The 26,403-nt window shown below is 38.2% G+C and overlaps 1 protein-coding gene across 2 annotated transcripts in view; it reads left to right on the top strand.

Annotated features, from left to right (window-relative positions):
* RSU1 (Ras suppressor protein 1) overlaps window positions 1-26,403 on the top strand; it is a 98,337-nt gene that overhangs the window by 36,308 nt on the left and 35,626 nt on the right. For both annotated transcript variants that reach the window (XM_042888552.1, XM_042888553.1), the window contains exon 8: window positions 4,569-4,701. In XM_042888552.1, the coding sequence (XP_042744486.1) occupies window positions 4,569-4,701 (133 nt within the window). The remainder of the gene's footprint in view (window positions 1-4,568; window positions 4,702-26,403) is intronic.

Raw genomic sequence — 26,403 nt, 5'->3', positions numbered from 1 at the left:
AGGGAAAGCACATGCCACAAAAGTAATAAAAATTGTAAGCCCTGTAGTGTAAGGCAAATCTAAAACAATCCAGGACAGACATATTTTTACATACAACTTCAGTTTAAATTTATTATAGTAGACTGGTCCCTTGCTTAGCCTTTAATAAAACAGGGTTCAAGGGTATTTATATCTAAATAAAGAAATTAATTTTATTTCATTCCTCCTGTCCTATTGTATGACACTGAAAGAGTAAGATCTTTGTGTTGTAAAGGGAAAGAACATTTAAATTGCAATCTTAAGAGGAATAACTGAAATGAATGTGTTACTGCTTGAGGACTCTCCTGGAGATTGGTACTGTAAAGTCTAAGTTGGAAGTGAGGCAGAGTATCAGTAGGAACCAGAAGGGAAACATATCAGTATACAGGCCCCAAATTATTTCAGCTGGAATTCTATTGATTTTAATGAAGCTCCACTAGGGATGAATTTAAACCACTACAAAGAAGCGTTGATCTGGCATTTTACAGCTAGTATCATGCTTCTTATGCTGAATGCCAATGCTCACTTTTCAAATGTCAGAGTTCTTTAATTACTTTATTTCACCTTTTAATTTTTCAAAGTATTTAAAGTGTTGCCAAGGGGCGTTGGAGTGGAAAGGACAAGTCAGTTGCGTTTGTTCTTTTCCACTTTATACTGAAGCAGTGCCATTGTATACTAATCATACCTTACTGTATTCTAAATATACATCAATTAGGTAAATATTATACATCAGATATACCATACATCACAAGAAGATGAGTGACAAATAGTTGAATATAAGGGGTGTTTGCTAGATCTAATTGACAGGAGGAGCCTGGTAAGTCTGGAGACACCCTTAAGGTGATATGTTGCATTATCGCTGGGTCTGACACTTATTTTCTGCAAACAAGACTGGGGGAGGCAACATTTTATCTGCTTTTATGAGCTCTTCTGGCCTTTGCTGGCAGTAGAACAAAATATGAGCGTTCACACAAACTACTTTTATTTCAACAGCACTGAGGAAAATAACAAACGTTAACTAACATGCTTGAGATCACATGCAGGGTAGATTTATTGAGAGAAGAGCAGGGGAAGCGTAGCTGCCTTTTCCCTGAAACGTCACCCAGGAGGGCGTGTGCTTGAGTCCATTATAAAGAAATCCAGTTGTAGTCTACTAGTTATACTAAATTTTATTAATGATAAATGGATTGTTTTTGATAAGGTGATGTGAATGGAAAAAAACACACCAATAATGAGCAGTGCAGTCTCCAACTCTGAAGTACTTTGTGATTGAATCTTCAGTGCTGGATTTTTACTAGAGGCAATCCTGTCTTTTGCTTACTGAAAATATCAGAGGGATTTGATGTGATCTGTGTGGCAGAACAGTATATAAAGTTCCTTAAAGCCTGGAGGCAGAGTGCTGCTACTGCTGGACACTGTGCATAAAGGCACATCTGCCACATCTCTTTCTCTGGCCTATGGATCTGATGCCGCAGGGATTGAATAAAGGTATTTCTTAGCACAGTGCTGCCATAAAACAACAACAACAAAAAACCATATTTATGCAAGTGGTTTGGAGGGAACACATCTGTGAGGTGTCCAGCTGCACAGTGTGGCTCCGCTGTGTCCATGTTGGAGCTGTTGCTGCAGGCAGATTCAGGCTTCTGCCTCGCATTGGCAGTGGTGCAGCTCACAGGTGATTTGGCTGGATACACGGAAAGGATGCCAGGACATGACCTCTTCTGAGATGTGACCAGTGGCACGTTCTTATCCGATGTTTCACTACTTAATTGGGATGCTTCTTTGTTCTCTGTTTGCTTGACTTGTGGCAGGAATGGTAGCCTTCATTTTTCACCCAGTGTTGCTAAGGTGGGACAAGCTCTCTCTACCACACCTAATTTTTTGCTCTTCGTTGCCTGCAGGGATAGATAGAAATTTGGTGTTGTATGAGAAGAGTTCAAAATATTCAGTGCCTCATTCTTCTTCCTTTCTTGTGGATAGCCCTCCTTTAGTCCTCTTGTGGAAAAGCACCTGTTCTCTGGTGATGGCTTGCCCCAGAGCCAGAAGGGTGGTTACATTTCACAGTACAATGCTTCATTAAATTATTCAATAAGCCCTTTGGGTGAGGTGCCCAGCTCCCCAAGCAACTGCTCCTGGTGGATGTGCAGAGCTCCTGTGCTGGGAGAAGTGGGTCTGGGTCCAGTATTGAGGGTGCTCCAGTATTGTCCATAGTATGATTAATGTTATCCTTGTGAAAGGTGTAATATATCTAGCTGCCCCTGCTATCTTCTGGGACAAACAGAAGGCAGAGAAATGAAGAGATTGCTTTGACGTGGAGGTCAACAGTTCATTTTGCTTGAGCAGATCTCTTTTTGCTGTAGGGTTTCTTTAACTTTAGTAGAATAGTATTTATTTCAATTAATTACATTTAAATGGGCATGTGGTATTTAGGATTAGAAGTGGGCGCGCTTCCCATGGAGATGGGAAACATACGGCAGCATTGCTTGGACTGTACATTTCTGAAACAGCTTGGGGCTTCAGAATTCAGCTAAGAAACTTGCTACTGAGGTTTTGGGAGTGTGTTGCTTGTTCTTGTAGGCTACGTTAAATTTGACGCATAACGGGGTCAGATTTTTCTCCCTGATTTTAACTACTTTTGTTAGCTGTACACAGATGCATCATTTCATCTTGACGAAGTACTTACTGCGCTCTAATTATAAGCGAGTGCTTACAGTGTTGGTAGTGTTGGAGAGAAGAGCGTGTGATTTTTTTTCAGGCAATAAAATGGAAAATCCAATTTGCTGTTGCCAAGTACGCCTCTGAGTGATGCATGATCTTCATAGCAGTGCTGGTCAGAGGGCTGCTGCTCATTGCAGCGCGGCCGCTCTCCCTGGAGCCACGTGCCTTACAACTGAGTAGAGAACATTGAGGCTGTTTTCAGCCAGCCCGAACAGATTCCTGCACCCCACCTTCTAGCTTGTTAGGTCCTCGTTGTCACAGTGCTTAATCCTGCTTCCTGATCCTTGCTACAACACCACGGTTGCATATCCCATAATAAAGGAGATGGGTGTGAGGCCCCTAACTGGGTGCACCGGAGCATGAGGCAGTTAGGGCAATTGCTGCTGACTGACAGGGCGAGATGCTTCCTGCATGTCATTATTTAAAAAAGAACAGGCCTCAGACAGCTGACAGATGAGCTGGACAAGGTAATGGTAACTTGTTGATAGGCGATATGAGACGTATGACATCTTTTCACAGAATATAATGGTCTGCCTTTACTCTAATTGCGTTAACCCTTTGTATTGAGAGAAGCACAGTAATGATTAGCAGGAATGCAGAACATGGGGAGATGCAAAGGGCTGGCAGGAGCCTGTAGCATACATGAGTGCTCATGCGACTTACACAGGTGCCTTTTGTTTTGTAGAACAAGCTGATCAGAATGCTTTTAGAATTTTGTGACAGCTTGGCTTGGTTGTTCTTTAAAACCTTGTATTTTTTTGTTTGTTTGTTTTATTTCCCGTGGTTTTCTGTTGTGTTTTTTTTTTTTCTTTTTGTATTTGTGACTTTCTAACAGTAGTGTTGGGACTCCATTAGTCACAAAATTTGCAAAATAAAGATTTGGAATGGTAGCAGAGATTCTTTTTTTTTTTTTTTTTTTTTTTAATTTAATTCAAAGAACACTTATTTCAATGGCTAGGCCTTCCTGGAAGGTAGCCTCTTGTAACCATAGCCAAGAGAAGTTTCGGTAGAGCATCTGCTGTTGTGGTATCTGGCGGTAAGTTGTTCCAAACAAACCAACGAAGGTAAACAATAAAAACTTCCTGAAAGTCTTTAAGGCTTCTTGTCAACAAAACAGGTAAAGTTGACCTATAACAAGGACGTCTTTGGTTTCTCAGTATAGGGGATTCTCATCGTGGGATGTTGGTGCAAACAGCTCATTGGGCACTGCCGAGGCAAGAAGCCTATTGGGCATCATGTGTTGGCATGGTGCCTGGAGTAGTCGTTGAGAAATGCTCTGCAACATTAAGCTTTGGCAGAGCTAAATCTTACTGTAATGTCACTCACCATTCATTCCAGCAAGCCATCGCAGACAGGGACATCTTGCTGACTTGTCCTATAGGCCCAAAGGGTATGTTTAGTGGTATGGTAATGTGAAACTTATGATGCCTGAGATAGAGCTGGGAAGTTCAGAGGGCAGCATCAGAAAGCCCCAGGTTCTTATTCACTTGTTCTGGCAGTGCTGACTGAATGTATTCCTGCGCAGGACACCCCAAAACCTACACACTAATTAAGCTCTACTTCAAACTAACTCGGTGAATAAATATTACACATAGCAGTCCAAATTCAATCCTGCCATGCAATATGCTGTACCACTGAAATGAATATTGTGCAACTGCATCCATCATGGTGGGATCTGCTCTGTCCTCCTTTTCCACTCCATTAAACCTGAGATGTTTCCTTTGATTACATTTGTACTCTCCAAAATGAATGGAGTTTTATTTACAGCAAGATATGTCTTTAAACTTTTTTGTATTTCTTTTTTTTTTTTTTTTCCTATGCCATTTCTTCAGGTAATTTGGATTTGACTGGTCAAAAGCAAGTCTTCAAAGCAGAGAACAATCCCTGGGTGACCCCTATAGCTGACCAGTTCCAGCTGGGAGTGTCTCATGTTTTTGAGTACATTCGATCAGAAACATACAAGTAGTAAGTATCATGTGACACTGTTCTGTGCTGTCAGTCATGGGTTTTTTTCCTGTAGTGTGCTTAGCAAAATGTTATCAGCTACACCCTTCTTTCATAATCCATGCATTAGCTAGTGATTTGGGGCAAATGCGCAAACTGCAAAAACTGCAAACTTATATTGAAGAGTTTTGCTAACAAAAGAGTAAATAAATGTGATTTAGAGGTGTTAAGGAAGTATAGAGATTGCTCACTATAGTCCTACATTTGTTGTTTCTTTCTAAGAGCTATTAAGTAACGTGAGGAAGGTAAAAGAGAAAGAATTACAAGCCTTGGGGATATTAATTTTAAGTAAGCACAGTAAGGTTTTGTAGATTGAAATATGTGTTCATTGATGGCGTTGGCTGTGAGTTGTGTGTTGAAAAAAATGTCCAGAATTCAGACTTTTTAATCTGGACTGGTTCACTTAAGTCCCTAACTTTGCTAATTCAAATATAGATACTAGTGCTTTCTTCAACAGCGTAATTGATTAGATAAAATAGCCCTTGTGTTGGGCTTCTCATTTTAATTCTAAAATCTGTACAAATGCAGAATATTTGTTTGGGAAATAATTCAGTGAATTATTAAAGACATTAAAGTATTTATTTGCACTGAAAATGTTTGTGTTACCAGTCCACAGTAAAATTTCAGATGGGAGGTTACTTTTGTGTCTGGCAACTAGTTCAATGCTATCTTCCTAGAAGTGGTTGGAAACTTAATTTTTGGTATTTCCCCTTTGCTTAAAAATGTATGTTAGTAATTTAGAGGTATTTATGACAGTTCTTAAATGGTATCTGTCAACTCAGTTAACCAAAAAAGCGTAAGTAGGTGAAGGTCTGGGGCTTCCAATTAAGTAACTGAGATCTGAATTTCTATATGAAACTATAAATGATTCAGTAGTGGCTTTTATATGCTGTTCTTCACTAAGAGAATTTAAGTGATAAGAATCATAGCTGGGAATGTGACTACAGAAACCGAGTCTCAGAAATGTCCTGATCTTTGTCTGGTAATGCATAGTTCTCAAGGTTATTCATGTAGGCTGAACTACTTTTCTTCTGGTAATGTTCTGTACTGCAAACATAATTCAAGGAGGTAGCTATCTGTCACCTTGGAGTATCTCCACAGTCCATTGTATACCTGCATCTAAGTTTTCTGATAACTTATGTTGCAATTTCTTATGATCAATTTTGTATTTATCTTTGAGCAGTATAAATTATGGTCTTTCATGCAGTTCTCATGCAGATGGCAGAATTTCAAGGACTGAATTAAGTATTTGACACTCACTAAGTTTTTAGGGGAGCTCTTAGTAGGTAATTCTAAATAAAAGTACTTATAAATAAAAATTTAAAAAGATAATAGGTAATGACTCAATAGCTGTTGAGTAGTAAACTGCTCGAGTAACACTTATTTAGCAACCAAAATCTTCTGAAATTCATCAGTTCTTGTAACTGTTGCTCTTTGTTTTAAATAAGCTCTGTTATGTTGGCTGTCTCAATTGCTGCTGAGGTGTCATGGTGTCTTGTTGTCTAATGGGCAGATTTTCATCTTGTCCACAGTATATATTTGAAGCCTCTGTAGTTAACAATGTAAGCAAAATCAGATTCTAACCATTGGTAGGAGGAAAAACAGAATTGAAAAGTCATTCCATGCCTCATCCAGAATTTTATCTAGATATTAGCAGTTAGAATGTATACATATGTATATACACACTTCATTATTGTCTAAGATTAGTGATGAGAAAACAAAAGTGTGCAGATGTTACTAGTTCAAGACAGCATTATTTTCAGCACAACCGTGCTGAAATTACATTTAAATTGATGTAAATCATCCATTTAAAATATCAATATAATTAGAATCTCAGTAGCAACATTTTTGGTTATTGACTGCAGTTATTTCACATATGCTATAAAGGGAATTTGTGGATTACCCTAATGAAAAGTCGTCCTTTTTATCTCCAGTTTCCTTTAAGCCTGTGATCTGAGAATTACTTGGATACCACCTGCTACAGGTATTTTTCAATTTGCAGAAAGCCGATTGTAGGTCTTAATAGTCATAAACAATGGCATAATCTGGTTAATGGGTGTAGCAGAGTAACTGTGCACAAAAGCAAAAGAACTGTGGACATGAAAGAAATTAAAACTCCTTTTGAAATTTTGATCTTTTCCCTCTAACATCTTCAGGTTCCTTTTTCATTCTGAGTCTATGTCCAGGTGTTGTTTCTTTTTTCTCATTAGGCAAATCACTAAGCTGAGGTGTGAATATAGTAATTTTCTCTGTAGAAACTTTATGCAGGTTTGAGCACTTGGATTACTGCAGATCATTCAGACAAGAAAAAATATTTTAAACTAACTGACGTTTGATAGAGCCAGTCAGCTTATTTTTTACTCTGAGACAAAGTAGTATACTTAAACAGATTATTGGGTACTGTTTGGGTAACTTCACTTCCAAAACTGAGAAAATAAAACAATAACAGCTTACAATCATTCTTTTTGTCTCAGATCAGAAAGTTTACTTTCAAGTACTGGGAGATGTGGGTTTTCATAAACTGGGAACTATGCATCTATATGGTGTAGATGGATTTTGAGCTCCAGGGATGGTAATTGTCTCCCTGTGCCCATTCCTTTTGCTGGCTGATTGGAAATATTGATTTTGCTTTGTTTAGAATTGTCTGTACTAGCTAAGACAGAGAGGGTATGCTCACGCAATCACAAACACCAAGTTATGTTTCACTAAATGGTTTATGTTAATATGTTTTATTTTGTGTTTGCAATGTCTATAACATTGTATTTACTCTGTTGCTGTTATCTCAGCCAGAATGTGGTAGCTCAGTGAATATTGGCAATTCACTTGCTTGCAACATATCACTAAACCTTGAGGTTTCTCTTAATGCCTGGCACAAGCCATCGCTGTGCTACTGTCACCATCAGAGTTTTCCATTCAAATTCTGTGAGGCTGCTTTTGTGAAACTGCTAGCCAATAGATCAAAATAGATCTTCTTTCCCTTGTGAAATAAAATGGCTGTTTCAAGCATTACTTGGTGAAAAATTTCACCCCATTTTTAGCTTCGTATTAGGATATTCCTGCTCCAGTGATTAATTGGTAAGTTGGGATGACACCCAGAAGGGATGAACATTTCTAAAGATAAAATGTCATTGTCTCACATACTTTTACATTTTCACACTTCTGTTTTACATGGTACTTAAGCACCGAGAATTAAATTGGAATTGCACTTTACTTCAGGAGTGTGTTAGCCAGTAGGCCCCTCATATCAGCTGTTCCTACTTGGTAGGCGCTTTCATTTCCTTTAATTTCCTCACCTTTCATGAGAAATGATGCCAAGTGATTTTTCAGCTCTCATTTTTCAAGAAAGACATGTGCTGACAAGAAGATGGGCTATATATTGTGTTAAAAAACGTGTGTGGAGGGGCTTTTAATTCTGAGCAGGAAGCTCAGAAGCGTGTGGCACTTCACTGGCTTTTGTTGGCTAAAATACACCCACTGTACATATCATATCCTGTGACAGCATCATTTGGAAATAGGTCAGTTTGCCAAGAGTATAATGGTTCGTAATCTCTGACTGCCATGGTAGGTAGCTGTTCAGGTAGTTAGCTGAATCTTGGCCTTGATTCTGTGTCCCCAGGAGATGCCATTAAATGCCCCATGTGGCTCATGGTAGGATTGAGAAAATCTTTTTCAGACAGTAAAGGGTAATGACAACCTCATCTCCTCAAAGGGCTTAACTAAATGTTTTATTTTTTATTCATGTGTCTAGTCAACTTTCAAAGTGACCTTTCTGTTATAAGCATATTCTCAGAGGATCTTCACTGTCTAGGGTACCAACAAAGAAATGATGCATTGTTTGATTTAGTGGCTATAATGTACTTAGACAAGTGCAAACGGACATAAATGTTTGAAAGAAAACAGTGAATTAAACTCCTATGAACAACTGAAACTCTATGATGCTTATCAGGACTGGTGTAAGATAGTGGTTTAAAGTTCAGATGTGTGATTGCTACCTGGGATGGGGGTTGGTTTGAATACTGACATTCACATTAAGACTAATCCAGAAAGCTGCCTTCAGAGTGTGCTTCTGGGATTAATCATGTGCTCTTGATCAGTCTTGGTGTGGAACTTGCTCTTAGCTTGTTTGTTCTCACAGCAGGAAGGTAGGGATGTTGCTTTTGTCATAACAGTCTGTTGCGGTCATCACCTGGTGGTATAACCTCAGATAAAATGAAATAATGTGCCTGATGCTGGTTGTGTAGAATAGCATTCAGACTTTTAGCATGTCTAAGCTGCTGTTGAACCTGGCACTTACCTTTTAACACTTCATTTAGTGATTGTTGTCTTCCTGTTTGACCTTCTTATCTCAGTGAGGCAGAATTATGATAGAACAGTCCCCATTAGTTAAGTTTCTTGAAAGCAAGTTTTTCCCATGAGGCAGTCAGCGTGGTCAGGAATCTCAACAAGATGTTTGATGAAAAGAAGTAAGCTGCACTTTCCACATTTCCATCAGGAAAGGTAGTAGAAGAGCAAGGCATTTCAAAGACTGATACATTAACTCTTAGCAATGGAAATGGTTTGACAAACACAATGCTGAGCATATATTGCTTGGCAATACTGAAACAAAGCTCTGAGCTGAGCACTGTAATTAAAAACCTCATTTTATTGTCAGTGACAGTCTGCAAGAATCCACCCTTGATCCAGTCCCCTATCTAGAAGCAATTTCCTCTCCAGCTTTGTTGTTTAGAAGAAATTTTTCCACTGAACCCCACTACTACATGGCAGCAAATCCCTCTGCTTCCAGGTCAGCAGTCATAGGTCATGGAAAAAGAGATTCTTCTTCTGGGTTCTAATAATGAAGAATTTTTCATCATTTGTTTTTAACAGCTAGAAAAGACTGGCAAGACACTAAAAGTAATGCACTAGCATACAAATAGTATCTGAAAATAACTTGTGTATTCTTTGGGTGTTTGTGGAATAGAATTTTTCGTGCTAGTTTTCTCTTAGGTTCAACTCTGCAAATACTTATATTCTAGAGCAGATATTCTTGTTCCTAGAGGGCTTGTTCTTGTGCTCTTACACTAACCTTTTGTACCTACTTCTTTCCCTTTTCTTATTTTTACACTGTGCTTGTTGCAGGTCCTGTCTTTTCTTGTGTGTTGTGTAGCCCGGTAGCGTATTCCTGGAGCTCACTTTCATATTCTAGCCTGACATCTTTACCATTTTTGTCTCTAACACTGATCTACACCAGTGGTGGCTTTGATCTCCTGTATTTTTTTATTTCAATGTATTATCACTACAATAGGTGTACTGATAACAAGGTTCCTCCGTGATTTACCGTAGGTGAGATTCTCTGAGATGCTGCATCTCCTCCACAGATGATGTCTTTTAAACTTCCTTCCAAAGAAGGCAGGAAGCAAGATCCAATGTAGCTAAGAAGTAAACAAGAGTTTACAAACCTATTTCACACATTTCTGTCACGTACCAGTAAAAAATTTGTAATTAACCAACAAAAAGTATTTTATCAGCTTGATGGGGGGAAAAAGAATATAAAAATATAATTTACATTTGGTTTTGTTGTATCAAAGGCATGGTACTATATACTTTATATGAAAATACTGATTTGTATTCTAACCAAATATATTTATTGGCTGTATTTTTAAGATCGATAAATATATTAGTACATTATTTCCGGCAGAGACAGTAGATGACTAAGAGTCCTGACATCTCTGGACAATGTTTACATGCAAATCTGTAACTCTTCCCCAAGGCAAAGTGGAACCCATGTTGAAAGACAAACAAGAAAAACAGTATCTGTATAAATTTTGTTTATATATTGCTAAGATGGATATGTAATAAAAATGAAGCTATCACTGATGTATATGACAGATATAGATACTGCACATATAAATTCTGTTCTAACTACTAATATTACTATTCCCTTTGATGTGAACTTTCATATAAAGTTTAGAATATTGTGCACTAATCCATTAACCATGTCAGGGATAATAACCCAGGGTTTAAGTTGCTGGTGCTGATGTCTAGGGCTGGGTTAGAATCAGAATCTGAATGAAGAACTGAAGAAAGTACATAAATGGAATTTGATGAAACCAAAAGTGGGGAAAGAAAGACAGTAGGTACAGGATTTGAATAAGGATACAAGGCAGAGTTGTATCTGATCATTAGTCAAGGCAAGATCAGCAGACGAGTTAAAAATCTATCATAATTATAGTAAAATCCAAAATGAGGAACAGGTAGAGATGTCTGAAGGAAACTGCTAAGAAACAGAATTGAGGGCCTAGCCTTGAGGACAAATTGTGGCATAAGCAAACAAGCAAAAATCATAATGTACAACTGCAGGTAAATGGCATCCTGAGTAAGGGAAGAAAAATATATATATATATATACATATATATATATATATATATATACAGGGGAGATTAAATGAAATGTGTGGAGGGAAAAAGGGTCAACCCAATCTTGGATCTGCGTTGTTAGGCTCTTAGTTGTTGGAGAGACAAATTCTGTCTGTCTGAATTAAAATGTGCCCTTTTCAGAACTCTGATATTCAAATTCTTAATAATGGAAAAGATAATATAAAGGAATAATAAAATAAAATCATATTCTGTGTTCAGTGCAAGCAGGGTGATGATTGAATCTTTTAGTGAAAATGAAATATTTTTCAGTCCACTCAGTAGAAGCCTGACCAACATTTTGTGAGAAACTGTTTTAAACCTCCAATAGCCCGTGGACGTGCATTCATGAGGTTTAGAAAAGGTGACTGAAAAAGTCTGCCAAAAGTGGCAGCAGTGCTGTTATCATTCCAATACCAAAGAAGGCAGATAGTCTAAACCGGATTATTATGAACTAATGTACTTTGACATCAGTTTTTGGTTAGAGAAGCAGACATGGGATTTTAAGGCTTAAAGAATATAACTGCAATACGAATCTAGTTATAATACAGTTAACATGTTAATGCAGTTTTGAAAAGTGTGTCTTAAAGAGAGATTAGAAATTTGGTTGGCCGTGGCAACTCTTTGACTACAGCAGATTCTTGTGAAGGATTTAGCTTGTAAAGCTGAACAGCATTCTCATTAAAAAATGAGCTTCAATAAAGCAAATATTTAAGAACAACTGCCTGATAGGTGTTGGGCAATAATTGTCAACAAGGGCATTTCTGTGAGCTCTGCAGAGATCTGACCTAAAAATACTTAATGTTTTCCTCGGTTATTTGGGAGCAAATACACAATCATTTCTGAGTAAACTTTGTTAGATGACCTGGAAGCTGGTGTGAAGGTAGTGAAAACATAGCTGTCCTGGATCTCTTAATAAATTGTGCCCTTGCACAGTGTATCTGACAGCAACTTGAAGCAGAGTTACACATCTGTGAGTAAGGCTTGGCAAATCATAGAATGATTAAGATTGGAAAAGACATTTAAGATCATCTAAGGTGCAGGGGGCAGAATGGCGAGGCCAGACTCTTTTCAGCGGTTTGTGGAGACAGGACAAGGGGAAACGGCCAGAAACTGCAGCATAGGAAGTTCTGCACAAATGTGTGCAAGAACTTCTTTATGGTGAGGGTGACGGAGCGCTGGAACAGGCTGCCCAGGGGGGTTGTGGAGTCTCCTTCTCTGGAGATGTTCAAGGCCTGCCTGGACGCCTACTTGTGTGACCTGGTGTAGCTTTGGCAGGGGTGTTCGACTCGATCTCTGGAGGTCCCTTCCAACCCCTACAATTCTGTGATTCTGTGATCTAGCCCAATCGTCTATTTAACACTAGTACGGCCCATTAAAACATGTCCCTGAGTACTACATCTACCCTTACCCTAATGGTTCTAGGGACAGTGACTCCACCACCTCTCTGAGCATCCTGTTCCCATGCCTAACTGCTCTTTCAGAGAAGAAATTTTTCCTAATATCCAACTTGAACCTCCCCTGATACAGCTCTAGGCCATTCCATCTTGTCCTGTCAGTGTTACATGGGAGAAGAGGCCAACCCCTACCTCACCACAACCTCCTTTCAGATGGCCATAGAGACCACTGAGATCCCCCCTGAGCCTTTTCCATACTGAGCAATCCCAGTTCCCTCAGTCACTCCCCATAAGAGTTGTGCTTCAGGCCCATCACCAGATAGACACTTCCCACCAAGTTGGTGCTGCCTGCAAGCTTATTTGAGGGTGTGCTCAATTCCCGCGTCCAAATCATCAATGAATATATTAACCAGGGTGGGCTCCCATACCTTGTGACCTCTTGTGACTGGTTGCCAGCTAGGTTTAACTCCATTCACTACCTCTATCTGGAGTGTACCAATGCTTTGTGGTTAGGGTTATGGGGGGTATAAAAAGGAGAGACTGTTCTTTTTTCCAGAAAGCAATCTGCTCTGAAAAATGTCTGACATAATGTAACTGAAGCGCCTTGTCAGTTTCAGTGCTATATCTAAAAGGCCTACAAGAAGTCTTGGGCTTATATGTAAAAGACGTAGTTTTAAAGAGATGTTAAAAATGAATGTAGATAACACACCTCAAAATGATTTGAGAACAAAAGTCAGGCAGAATGGGGAAAAGCAAAGTATACTGTTGTAAAAAGATGCTTATGGGGCAAACTGCCAGAGGAAGTAGCAGATTCATTTTTCTCTTATTGTCCTCTGATTGCATCTGGATACTTCTTGAGAAAACGTGTTTTAAATCAACACGTTGCTATAAGTTACTGTGTGAAATATCGTGGCTTTTAATATGTTATGGCCAGCATATACCAGTGGCAATCTATTGTCTGATTTTAGCCTTCACCAGAGCTATTGTAATTTAAGGCCTCTTATCTAACATGGGGTTTGCCCCAGAGTTCCAGATGCTGTATGTGTGGGCAGTGGATTGAGGGGCTCTTCTCACCCAGCCCTGCAGCATTTCTGGTTGATCTTGTTAAGCAAAGGCAGTGTGTCTGAAATACAGGCTATTAAGAAACTGGGCATATGTTTTCTGAGGGTACCTTACCTAATCTTTTCTGTGAGGATGTTCACATGTGCACAGCTAGGTCTTTGAAATAGATAGCAAAAACACTGCAGCAATTCTAAAACAAATCCAGAAGACCGCAGCTGGGTGAGAAATAAATAGGAGTCAGCTGACAATGGAATGCTAATTGAGACTTAATGTCTTAATGCATTGGTAGGGGATAAAGGATTTCTGGTAACCTATGGCTAACAGAAAGTGGGGGGGGGGGGGAGGAGGGTAAGCTGGTTAACCCTTTGTACTCTTCACAACTCAATTTGTTTGCTTGCTTGCTTGTTTTCTTCTTTAGGTTGGTTCTTTACAACCAAACAGGAAGAGTTACTGCATGTATTTGCTGTTTTTATTTGAGAGATAAATTAAAAAGTGACGCTTTTATAATCAAGCAGAACTGTCTGAAATTTCTATTCTCTATGCAGTCATATCTGTTTTATTACATGCTAGCTTTTATTGAACTCTGGTTTTTTATTTCATTCTCACATTACTTATTTTTTTGTGTGTGATTTTCAGCAATTTTTTTTTACTTTTCTGGTGAGGGCTATCAGTTAGTTGGAGAAGTTTCCCTAGTTTTATGATTGCTTTTATCAGCTGTTTATCCAATGGAAGGCTTAAGTGGAAATTATGTTGGTGTAATTTACTGGTGCCTCTGGTAAACTTTTTAAAAGTCATGACTTTATTTCAGCTGGTATTACTACTATCCAGTTTACATGCACTTTTACAGCCCTTTATACCTACCTATGGGGCAATTTGAAAGAGGTTGTGATGAGATTTCATTTGAAATTCTTCTCACTAAAATTAACTTTTTCTTGAAAAGTATGAAAATCAGAATATTCTTCAATATATGACACAAGATTCCTCAGTCCTGCATCTCAGCTTTCTTCTATCCATACAAGAAATATTTTGCTGTTAAAGCTGGGGTCAGATTTAAGTCATGATTCTGCAAGTCCTTATGAGAACACTTTGTGATGGCTTTTTCCTGTGCCCAGTTACATTAGCATTTTAACTCTGCAAATCTGATGTACTAGAAATCAGTTAGAATCAAATATCCCAGGAAAAAAAGATTTTTGCTTCTTTATTATACTTGGTTGGAGAAATGGAGAAAAAATTGCCATCTAAAGTGAAGAATGCAGGAGCCTGAACAGTAAATAGAATTACTTAGGGTGGTGACCATTTCAGTTGCTACAGTTTCATCTAAGCAGTAATAAAAAAAAACAAGAATATTAACCTTCTGCATAGTTTTGCCAGATGTTTTAAGAAGCTCCACTCCAGTGCTAAATGTAAACAGTAGCGTTTATTACACTGAATAGAGAGCAGCGATCCCAGAATCCTTTTTATTATCCATATAGTCCACTTCTGAATTTATAATCAAATGGGTTTTCCAATCTTACAATCATATGTCTTGCAACAAGCTGCTATTCTGTGATGGCAAATAGATGCAGAAGTAAAAAGGGAGCAAATCCTAAACCCAGTGCTATCAGTACGATTTCCCTTGAAATGAAAAAGAGAATATTTGATGCCTACTCATGTATGTACACCCAGATCTCTTCCTCCACTTTGCTTCAGTGTATAGTTCAGTGGGATTTTTTGCATGTTAAACATGCATTTGGGAGTTATTCAGGCAAAGTATCTGGGGCCACAGAGTTCAGGACTCTTCAGAGGCATTAGTTCAGATGTGTTCCAAGAAGCTATTACACATAAGTATTGAAAGGAGATACCACAGTTGTGGCAGAATGTAATTTGTAGCATGGCTGTGCACACAAATTCTGGCTTCTAAATACAGGTGAGTTTTAATTACTAAAGCTGAAACTGCGATTTAACAGTTTTTAGTTACCTTTCAACTGGATATGATTTCTAAATGAAATTCTGGATTTTAGTTTTGATTATTACATGTTGCCTGCTGTTTCCTAACCGTCCCAACATTAGATATATCTAATGTTGATGTTATAAAAGGCAAGGTGTGCAAGGATTGACAGTGATGATCCTAAATATAAATTAAATCAAGCAAATTGATACAAGAAAAAATTACCAAATCAACCTTTTTTATTCTATATTTTATGGAATACCTAATGTATGTTTGGCAGTAATTTACTCTTGCACATGAATTTCTGACAGTTTCGATTCTTCTGGCTTATTAATCAATGTAGTCAGCACCAGAGCAATTTTTATGAGACTCACTAGTCATCAAAAATTTATTACCAGATAAATCAAAGAAACAACTAGCATCTTAATAAGGTGAGCAAAGTAGCATGTAAAAAATCATTCAAGACTACATGATTTTGACACTTGTACATAGTATTTAATGCTCGGGTCAAATGTTTTGTTTGTACTTTCATTAAAATAATCATCAGAGGGACAAAATAGCTTCGTTTTGTGGTAGGTCTTTCTTTCCTTAATTTTTCATATCTAGATATGTGTATTTCATGTTTGCTCTATTCTGATAAGCATGGAACTTCTATGTAAACCATAATGAAGAACATAAACTCTAAAACTTGTGGAATTAGTTGCAATTAATACTTTGAATTTTAGGAATAAGACAGGATGGAAGATTATTGAGAGCAGCATCAGCTTATGGTTGTGTCAGATATAGATATCTGATATCAGATATCAGAAGGAATTCTGATATTTGTTCCAGCTCAACCTGTCATATTTGATATTACATATTTGATATGATTCCATTTTATGAAAATATTACATGCTTTTTTGTTTGGTATTTAGAAAAGCAAGAATTTCCTAGTCAGTGCTTGGTGTAAATGCCATTGGTAGTCTAGTAAAACCAGAGCTTTGTGCTTCTGAAATCTGCCTCTTGATTAAAGGTAAATACTCATTTGCTGAGCAACTTTTGCATTTAAAGTTCATACTGATGCAGAACTGTACTGGTTCAGTGTCCTGCTCTGGCTTCCCTGGCCCAGCAAGCCTGGCAGATGATGGGCCCAAGGCACCGTGATGCAGTAGACTGTGCTGGTGATAGGACATGCTGGTGACACCACAGGTCCCTTCCCCTTGCCACTGCTTAAAGTCCTGGGTGTGAATATGTTGGTGGAAAAATCCTGGTGCAAGCTGGAAGCCTGGCTTCAGAGGAGCATGAATATTCTGGAGAACAATGAAAACAGAAAATTGAGTTGTTTATTGAGGCCTGGCTTTGTCTCAGCACACAAACCTGGACACATAAAGCAGATGCAAAGTGAACCAAATGTTTACCTGAGGTTGCCCTGTAGGCAGGGGGGCAACTTGGGGGCCAAAGCAGTTTGCCAAAAAAAAAAATAATAATCCTGTTCTGGAGACCCAGAGTGGGCCCATGGCCACCGCTCCAGCAGCAGTAGGTGGCTGGAGTAGTGGAGTGATACCTGTCTGAAGCTCCCACTCCTGTGCTTCAACCAGCTCTGCTTCTCTTGTAATCATCTAGCAGGGAGCTTTGTGGAGCCAAATGTCTGGAAACTAATCATTTTTCTTGACGAGTACTGTTTTAGTCTGAATCACCTCCTTGAACTGTCTTAGCACTTGAGAGCCTTTGCTAGCCCAGTGGGCAGAAATGCATGGCCAAGAAGGCAGCCCCCGCTGGGGTCAGTCTGAGGTGGAGAAGGAGAACCTCGCTTCTTGTGTTCATTTTTAAACTTCTGCACCAAATGAAGCAAATTTGCTCTGAGGAGAAAATGAGTACTCTTAAGAACTTGATGTTTAAAAACTCACCAACCCTGACAAACTCATGGGAAGGCTGGATTTCTCTATGTGCTGCAATTACAAGGAAGGAAAAGCCTCATATTGCACTCAGTACATTTCACATGAATCTGCTGGTGTTGAAAATACCAAGACTCATTAGTGCAGTTCTTGCAGCTAGCTTTCACACGTTTTGCCTAATAAGAAAATAACTGAAAGGAGATTGAATTTATTCTATGTTAATAACCAGAAAAGATGTTTCTAGAGGGCTACTAAGCAATTCAGAACAGTGAATAACACAGAAAAGAAACCCCATTGTTCCCTCTTCTACCCAATGCATGCTTTTACAGGAGAAATATATTTAACTTCACAGACGTCTTTTTCTGTGTTTTTAGTTTTAAATAAGACTGCAAATAGGTCTGTGTATGGATTGAACAGCTTACGGAAATGCTGTTGTCTTGTAACTCTTAATGTTTATCTCCCTCATCTGATTCCAGTTCAAGTGAGTTATGGCTGGGAATGATTGCTGTGGGTTATTGCATAGCAGTTATGTAAAGTGTGAGGGAGTGCTTTAAGAGACAGTTACCAACCTGCTATATCACAAACAAAAAGCAGCTGAGTAAAGTGGGTGGGTTTTTTTGGTACTGTAAAGGTGTGGTAGTTTCAAAACTGATAATAACATCCAATAATTTATGCTAACATCTGACTGCAGCTGCACATTTTCTTTAATTCTCTTAACTAGTGTACATGGAAGCTAGCTAAGTGTGTGTGAATCTTACTTTCAGGTGTAGATTTTTATCTTCTCTTTGAGACAAATCTTTGAAGCATGAATTTTCTAAGGTACATGTAATTAATATGTCAGAGTAACTATCTATCTCTCTGTGTATCTTTTGTATGACTGTAGCCTTGTAGCATTTGCATCCTGAGAGGCTTAATCTTCTCTGGTCTTGATTTGAAGTTGAAACGGAGTTTAAAATTGTCCATGTTCAGAACAGCTCTGTAGTCAAATAAAACTATTGTTAATGGATTTGTTGCTGAGAATTAAAGGCTGTGATTTGGATACCAGCCCAGGAAGCTTGCATGAAATACATACATACATCAGAGTACTCCTGAGGTAAACTTGGAAGTATCCACTGGATGAATAGTAAAGTTGGAATTTGAGATCCAAGTCTTTCTGTAAATTGGAGCAGAATCAGTAAGGTGACAAGATATAACCTAGCATCCCGGTTGTACATCTGTCACATGCTTCCTATGTGGCTTTATTAACTTACACACAGTGAGTTCTCAAGTTTCTCAACACAAAATAACTACAGCTTAAGGGGTTATAGGCTCCCAAAAGTCATACCTGAGTGTACCAGTGAATACATATTTATATTAAACAAAAATGTGTATGCATTTTACAGTGGAGATTCTGCAGTTCAGATGGCTGGTACCAAATTGGCCAGTCACAAACCAGTGTTAGGGCACACAGCTTCTGTTCGTGCAGTTCTTAGAGCTGTTCTTATGAGTAGTATGCAGATGGGAACAGATGATATTTTCTTTTTTTGCTGTTGTCTCCTGTACCCTGCATTTTTGTTAGAGGCTAATGAGGCTGCATTCTGTTTGATGTATTTGGATACTTATACTTGATCTAGTGCATTAGAGGTGGTGTTTACTGTGATTCTGGAAGAGTTGGTTCAAAAAGGGATTTTGCACAATCATAAAATCACAGAATGGCTTAGGGGAGCTTAAAGCCTGCCCAGTCCAAACCCCCTGCCATGGGCAGGGCTGCCTTCCACCAGTTCAGGCAGCAAAGAGCCTGTCCAATCCAGCCTTGAGCTGCTCCAGAGATGGAGCACCGACAGTTCTGGGCAGCAATACCAGTGCCTCACTGCACTCTCAGTAAAAAATGTCTTTGTAACATTTAATCTATATCTCCCCTCTTTTAACTTAAAGCCATTCCTTCTTATCCTAACGTTATCAGACCATGTAAAAAGTCAGAAGGTCCCAATGAGGTTTCCCCAGAGCCTTCTCTTTTCCAGCTCCCTCAACCTTTCTTTAAAACAGAGTTGCTCCAACCCTCTGATCATCTTTGTGGCCATTCAGTAGACCCATTCCAACAACTCTATGTCCTTCATGTGCTGAGTGACCCTGGGAGATAGTAAGGTATGTGTTGTTCAGTAGCTGCATCCGTTAACTCAGTTTTTTTCTCTTCTAGGAGAAAAGACTTAGAAGACAGCAGGCATTGCAGTGTAGACTGTATAATTTCATTGGCATGAAAAATACAAATCGAGTTAATGTTTGTAAAAAATAATATTCAATACTGATGATCTAAATGAATGATGGGAAGAACTGATGAAAACTGCAGATATTGCAGAATCCAAATTGTTACATTTCTGAAGATGATAATTAATTATTTCATTCTAGAGATACACATCTTAGTCTAAAAATGTATTGCAGGTTTACAACAGATAGCTATTCAGTGTGGCAGAATGTAGTCTTTGCATATTTATTAAAATTATTCATAACTGGTTGCTACCTAGGTGAACCACTCTATGCTTATGTCTTGCTTTAATACATTATTGTAAGCATTTTATCACTGTGTTATAATGGAAGTTTCTCTAAGTTTTACAATGATGCATCGGGCATTTTCCAGAAACCATAACAGTAGCTTTTCAAAACATGTATTTACAATTTTCATTTAAGCATACTTTCACAGGATTTAGTAGCAATATATATTTTCTACATATAATTGTTTGTTCCATTTTCTTAAAGAAAATTTTATGTAAATGAAAAAGACGTACACATTTAAAATGTTTGAATGTGCATTTAATTCAATTTTTTGTGCCTGTTTTCCAGCTTCCAACTGTAAACTGCTTCTTTTAAAGGTATCATAGGATGGCAAAACATATTCTTACTGCAATTTCATAAACTTCCACATAGATGTCCCAACAAAGTTATAAAAATCAATTATTTAAATAGCGTGGGAGTGATGCCTCACCGTTGTTTCTCCTGGGTTTTCCAGGGTAACAAGACTCTGTTCTGAAACAAATAAAAACCGCACAGGAAGGCTTTCCACCAAGCTGATGTGAAGTTAGTAATTTTAAGATAGCTACAGTTACTTTATCAGGTGGCTGTTCTGCAAATCCATTGGCTAGTTTGTGTACACAGGTATGACATCTTCCTTTACAGTTGAATGCAAAACAAAAAAGCAATATCCAGGAAAAAAAAAAAAAAGCATCTTGTATATTTCATGTATATTTCATTTTGCTCCCTTTTTTTTTCTTTTTTTTTTCTTTTTTTTTTTTCTTTTCTTTTTTTAAGTAATTTTGATGAACAGCAAAAGAAAAAACCTGGTTTTCAGAATGCAAATATTTACCATTAAATATTTCCACGTTAGGAATATAAAACAGTTACATGGTGGTTGGGGCTTCTTGTGTAAAGCCAAAAGAGCCTAACATTGTAGATGAAATGTTTTCCTTTGTGTTGAGTAGCTTAGAAATAGACTATAGTGCTATATGCATGGTAGTGCAGCGTTATGTCCAAAATAAGTAAAAAAGCAGCATCATTTCCAAAATAAGTCAAAAACTATTAGAGGCCAATTAAGTTTTATGAAAAACATCAAATGGACACTTCCCATTTTGGTGGGGAATAAAGTTACTTCATATTCATATGAAGTGAAAGATATTCACTTCATATCTTTGCCCTTTAATTTCTCTGCTTCAATATTTATGACTGTTGTACCAAGTTTTTGGGGACTGCCTCCCCTGTATTAACTTTTCAGCATCATAATGTGAGAAAGAATGATACAAGTTCATGTCAGGACGACATGTAAAAGTGTGTGCTGTTGGACTTAATTTGTTCTTGTGCAGAACAAAAACTCCTCTTACAAGTTATCAATGTGCTTCTTCCCAGCCTAAGGTTAGTATCTCATAGTGGCCTATGTGTGCTTCTCTAAAATGGTGTGATAATAAATGTAAGTTCCCAGATTGTGTTTTCCATAAGTTTATTGAGAGCATATAGGCTAGATAGTTATCTGAAGTGACTGGATTCCAAAACCTTAGAGCTTGGTAAGGGCGAACGATTTGAGAGAGGGTCATCAAGCAATGTAGCTGAGAAGTATGTGGAGAAGTACGTCAAATCTCATGTCAGAATGGATTTGCACCACCAATAGCAAAGGGTTTTTTCTCTTTATGCAGTCCAGTGAGCCTCGTTCATCTATTCTCCAAGTACAAGCAGTGTAGATAAAAGATAGACAAGGGATTTTCTGAGAATTTTGTAATTGGAAATCTTTGGGAATCTGACACAAGAAGAGGTGGGTTGACTGCAAGCTACTGGAAGACTAATATGGGTTTGCTCTTAAAAGCTAAGAGAGCCAATGCATTAATTGCTTTGTGAAGTCTCTGCAAGCAGTGATGCTTCCTAGTGCCTGTGGGGTTCAGGGCTGTGACAGGCTGGAGGCTTTCTGTCAGTACAATTGTTTTGGGGTTGAAAGATGGATCATTTGGAGAGCTTAACCTTTCTTTTCGCCTTTGGAGAGCACACAGCCCTTTTCCTTCCCAAACAACAGGACATCCATTTTACCAGGAGAGCTTGAAAAACTTCCAGTCTTTGCCTTATTATTTAAAGCCAACATAATAGGCAATTTTTGCCTATAACTAGCTCTGGTCAATCCTTCTGTAAACAGCAGCCAATGAGCTACTGTAATCATTTTTATTATAACATTTGCTGTGCTGTGAACCTACTCCATTGAGGGGAAATGCTTAATGTTATTGCAGCCTGAGAAACTTTTTGAGTCAGTTAAGAATAGCACTTGTTCAAAATTGGGCCTTGATCCTGAAGTCTAATTTAATGTAATTGTTATTTATGGCATTACAGAGCAGTAAACAGCTTCATGTGCCTGCTGGAGGTTTTGTTGCTGTTGGTTGGTTGGGTGGTTGGTTTTTGTGTTGCTTTTTTCCCACCTAATGATGCCAACAAAAGTGACCTGGCAATTTTCCTTTAATTAAAATGAACCTATCTGAATTAGTGTATGAAAATCACGGGATACAGCACTAATTGGAGTTCAGGCAACTGCTTCCCTAACCTCTCACAGTGAAACTTCTAAACAAAACATTGCAGCTTTTATTTAGTAGTTGGAAAGATTTTCATAGCTAGATATAAAATAATGAATTTTGACCTTTCAGGATAAATACATAGCTCCTTTTTTTCCTAAATAAAACCTTGACAATGTCATTAATTTGTGGCTAGTCTTACCTGTGGTTTGCCTGTTTCCCTCCTGGTCTCTGCTGCAAGCATCTTACAGACATGAGATGGAATTAAAGTGAGTGTCCCCCCATAGGGCATGGCGGAAGAAGGCAGTCAGACAGAAAAGGTACCGATCGGTTGTCTACTCCTCCTCTTCTCTCCCAGTATCTGGAGTTGTATGAGTGGTGATGGAAAGCACTTATCTGGCTGTTTCTTCTGTTGTCTGTGGACCCATTTCTCAATAATTCATCTCATTTTTTGTAACTTCTGAGACTGGCAACCTATGAGCAGAGAGAATAGCTCTGCAGTATTACAATCAGTTAATCCTGTGTGACAGTATGCACTAAAGGAGTTTGCTTGAGTATGGTGAGTACTTGCTTTACTGAAAACCAGATCAAGAGTAAAGCAACTGATAACATTTACAGTTTTCTTTCATCATTAGGCTATGATTGTGCATATTCTGGAAGCTCAGAACTCAGGTGTTTGTCAGGGATACACAGGGGTAGCAAAGAATTCTGACAGTGTTAATGGCTTCTAAGTACAAAATTCTGGGTGTCCTAATTGCAGTAGAAGTGCTGAAGGTTGCCATTTTGGAGGAAAGCACTCCTGCATAGATTTTGAACACCGATTATCAATCTGTGCTGCAGTAGACTAGATCAAAATCAATATTTCTGCCTGGAATTCACACAGCCTCTTTGAGAGACGAGATTAATATGGTTACTGTTTGACTCTATGTTCTCAATCAGCTAAGTATGTGCACTTGTCATTCATATTTTGTTTTTAGCTTGTTATTCTGACAGAAAAGTCTCTGAGGAATGAAAGGAGAGCCAGTTTGAAGAGTAAGTGATGTAGCATTTACATATTTTCACACTGTTAGGGAAGCCGGCTGTTAGACTTTGAACATTATTTATTCATTTCTGCTGCTATTTGTTACAGACCTCTGAAATATGTTACTGACAGTAACTAAACCACCCGTCTCGTGTTAGGATTTCTACTGATTGCTAATTTTGTGACTAAGTGGTGCAAGAGGATCAAAATGTTACAGCTAAAAAGATGGGTTTCTATTAAGGTTTTTTTCCTTAATACCTTGCTTCCGCAGAGAGTGCAAGAGAGGTTTGTGGCTTTTTTTAATGTTGATACATGCACTGAAAAAGAAGTCATGTTGTAGGTCTTGCAAATCATGCAGATCACTTAAGTTTGTGCTGTTGTGTTCTAAAATCATGCAAATGAGCTTGCTATCATGGTTGTTTCCCCAGTGATTAGCCAGTGGTAATACAACCATCATATTCAAAGTTGAACCAACCAACTCTGAAAGCAATTACTGGCAACACTGATTTTTCCATTAATTGACTGGGCCTTTTCTAAGCCAAATCTCTGAGGGCAGCATCTGAAATGCATTATTGCTTCTTTTGCTGTTCTGATTACTAGATTTTGGATGCTACCAAAATATCCTGGATGATATTCAAATGTAAGACAGTTCTGATCTTAAGAACGAGGAATCTTAAAGACAAAACAATGTCAAAGAGAATAAACGTTTCCCAAGTAATCTCATGATTGTTGTTCAATAGCTACTTCGACGTTTCACAGTATAAATGGGACCCCATTGAAAATGGTGAAGTATAAGGGAGCAGTTGCTTTCCATACCATGACAGAAGAGGTTTGTCCAACAGGTAGTGGAAGAACATCAGGAGTGTGCAGCTTGGTAAACAGGACAATAAAGGTAACATCATTGATAGGACAGATGAAATGGCATTGGTGGGAAAAGAGATAGTCTTTTTGTGTCAGTTTGGAGTTGGGCAACTGGAGAGACAAAAAGAAACTTGAGCACAATGCAGTGAAGAAAGGTAAGCTATTTTTAGTAGCTTTTGGAATATCAGAGAGGAGTTGTGTCTTTGAAGGGAAGTGATGCTCTTTGCTGTCTGGGTTGTTGGCAGTGGCCAGATCTTCAGCTCTGTGGAGTAAACAACAGAATTCAACATCTGTTTGCTCCTAAATTAGTTTGATTTCTCATGGAAGAATCTGTTTTTTCAGGGCTTTGCAACAAAACTTAATCCACCCAAGACTTTATCGCATTAACCAACCTGTGTTTATTTAATTAAGGCTTTCAGCCCCCTAGAGCTCTGACTCCCTCTCTGTTATTACTATGCTTATTGCACTGGGCGCTTGAACCAGAGGTGTTATGTAATTTGCTTAATAGCTATATATTCCCTTAAAAATGCCTACACCTGTAGGGCATTAGTTTTATCACTTTACTAGATCAGAGAATTTGTATCTCCATGTAGGAAATAACCCTTCAGAATGAGCACTAATGCTTGAGAACATTCTTGAGTCTTCAGCCTATTCCTCAATCTGAATCTGAGTAAAGAAGACTTAAAGGAAGACAGTGGCTGTTTTTAACAGCCTACAGTATTGCTGTAGGCATGATCGTATCTTTCACCAGAAGACAGGAGTTTTCTAGCAGTATTCTTCAACCACACCTTATACAGCAGGTCAAATCCTCTTTACTTCTTCTTGTTGCAGATGTTGTCTCTCTGCTGCATGAAAGGTTAAAGCACACCTCCTTCTACTTACAAAATAGGACTAGTTGCTAGCTAAGAATTAAGAAAAAAGAAAATAAAGTTCCCTGATACAGTGAATACTGAGGCAAGGTGTTATCAGTCTTTGTGTCAGATATTTTGTCTTCTCCTTACTGTTCTACTTGCTTACTTGCTGTTTGGTTATATATAGTTAGGTTGTGTAAGGAACAGATTTGAATAATAACACAAAAATACTGAATTCAAATTGACTTCTGTCATCATTGAATTCTTTTTAAAGCCAAACTAGTGCTTCTCAAGTCGTGAGGCAGAAGACTGAACCAGATGAGCTCCTTCTCTCCACTTAGCCTAAATTTTCTGACTGTATTTCTTACTGTAATTGTCAAAATACAGCTTTCCTTCATCCTTCCTCTCCCTTGCCTAGCCCCTTACCCCTCCCTAAAAAAAAGAAAGCTTGAAGATGGGAAGTACCTTCTGCTACAGATATGGTGAATAATTAGCAGTCTCTATGTTGCTAAATAGTATTGCATAAACTACAGATCTGTCCATAGTGTTTTAGGTGCATAAATATGACTCAAATACACAATATTTAAATCAACAAAAAATGAAATGTCTACATCAGATCCCAAAGGAGGAAAAAGAGATCTGTCACTGTATGTATTTTTAGTGAAAAACAATAAATGTATTCAGCAGAGATATCATTTTGGTGAGTAACTGTTTCTAAAGGCCACATGGAATCTGGAAAACAAGTTCATTTTGCTTCCAGCTTTCTCAGTGGGCAAGATTCACTGTAAGTCAGTACTTCCATTATTTTAACCTCTGTCATGAAACCCTAGTCCTTTTATTTCAGACCCATTGTGTTACACTACACCTATGCTTTCCTAGTGGGAGGATGTGAAGTACACATAAGACCTTCTGATTTTCTGACGTTTATCTTGAATAATTTTGTATCTCAACCTTGAAGATTCCCTTACATAGAAAAGGAGGGGGAAGATTATTTAGAATAAAAATTGAGAGTTTTTGTATTATTCTCATATAGCTGAAAACAAATTTATCAGGGAAGAATGTGAACTGAAAACTTTCAAGTTTCTTAGTAGGCAAAAAGTATGTATTTGAAGTAGGGAAATGTGCCACAGCATACCTGCTACCTCATGAATTGTTTTTCTGCTCTTGTTGAGTGTGACATCCAAAAGATTTTTCCTTTTCCTTTGGAAGCAACAGTGAAGCCTGAAAGGTTGTAGGTCAGTAGGTCACCCTTATGAATTTTAGTGT

This window comes from Lagopus leucura, unplaced genomic scaffold, assembly GCF_019238085.1.
Source record: "Lagopus leucura isolate 7727_CA_CO unplaced genomic scaffold, USGS_WTPT01 Super-Scaffold_100157, whole genome shotgun sequence".
NCBI classification, from domain to species: Eukaryota; Metazoa; Chordata; class Aves; order Galliformes; family Phasianidae; genus Lagopus; species Lagopus leucura.
Note: the sequence above shows the minus strand (reverse complement) of the source record. Positions and strands in the feature narration are given on the sequence as shown.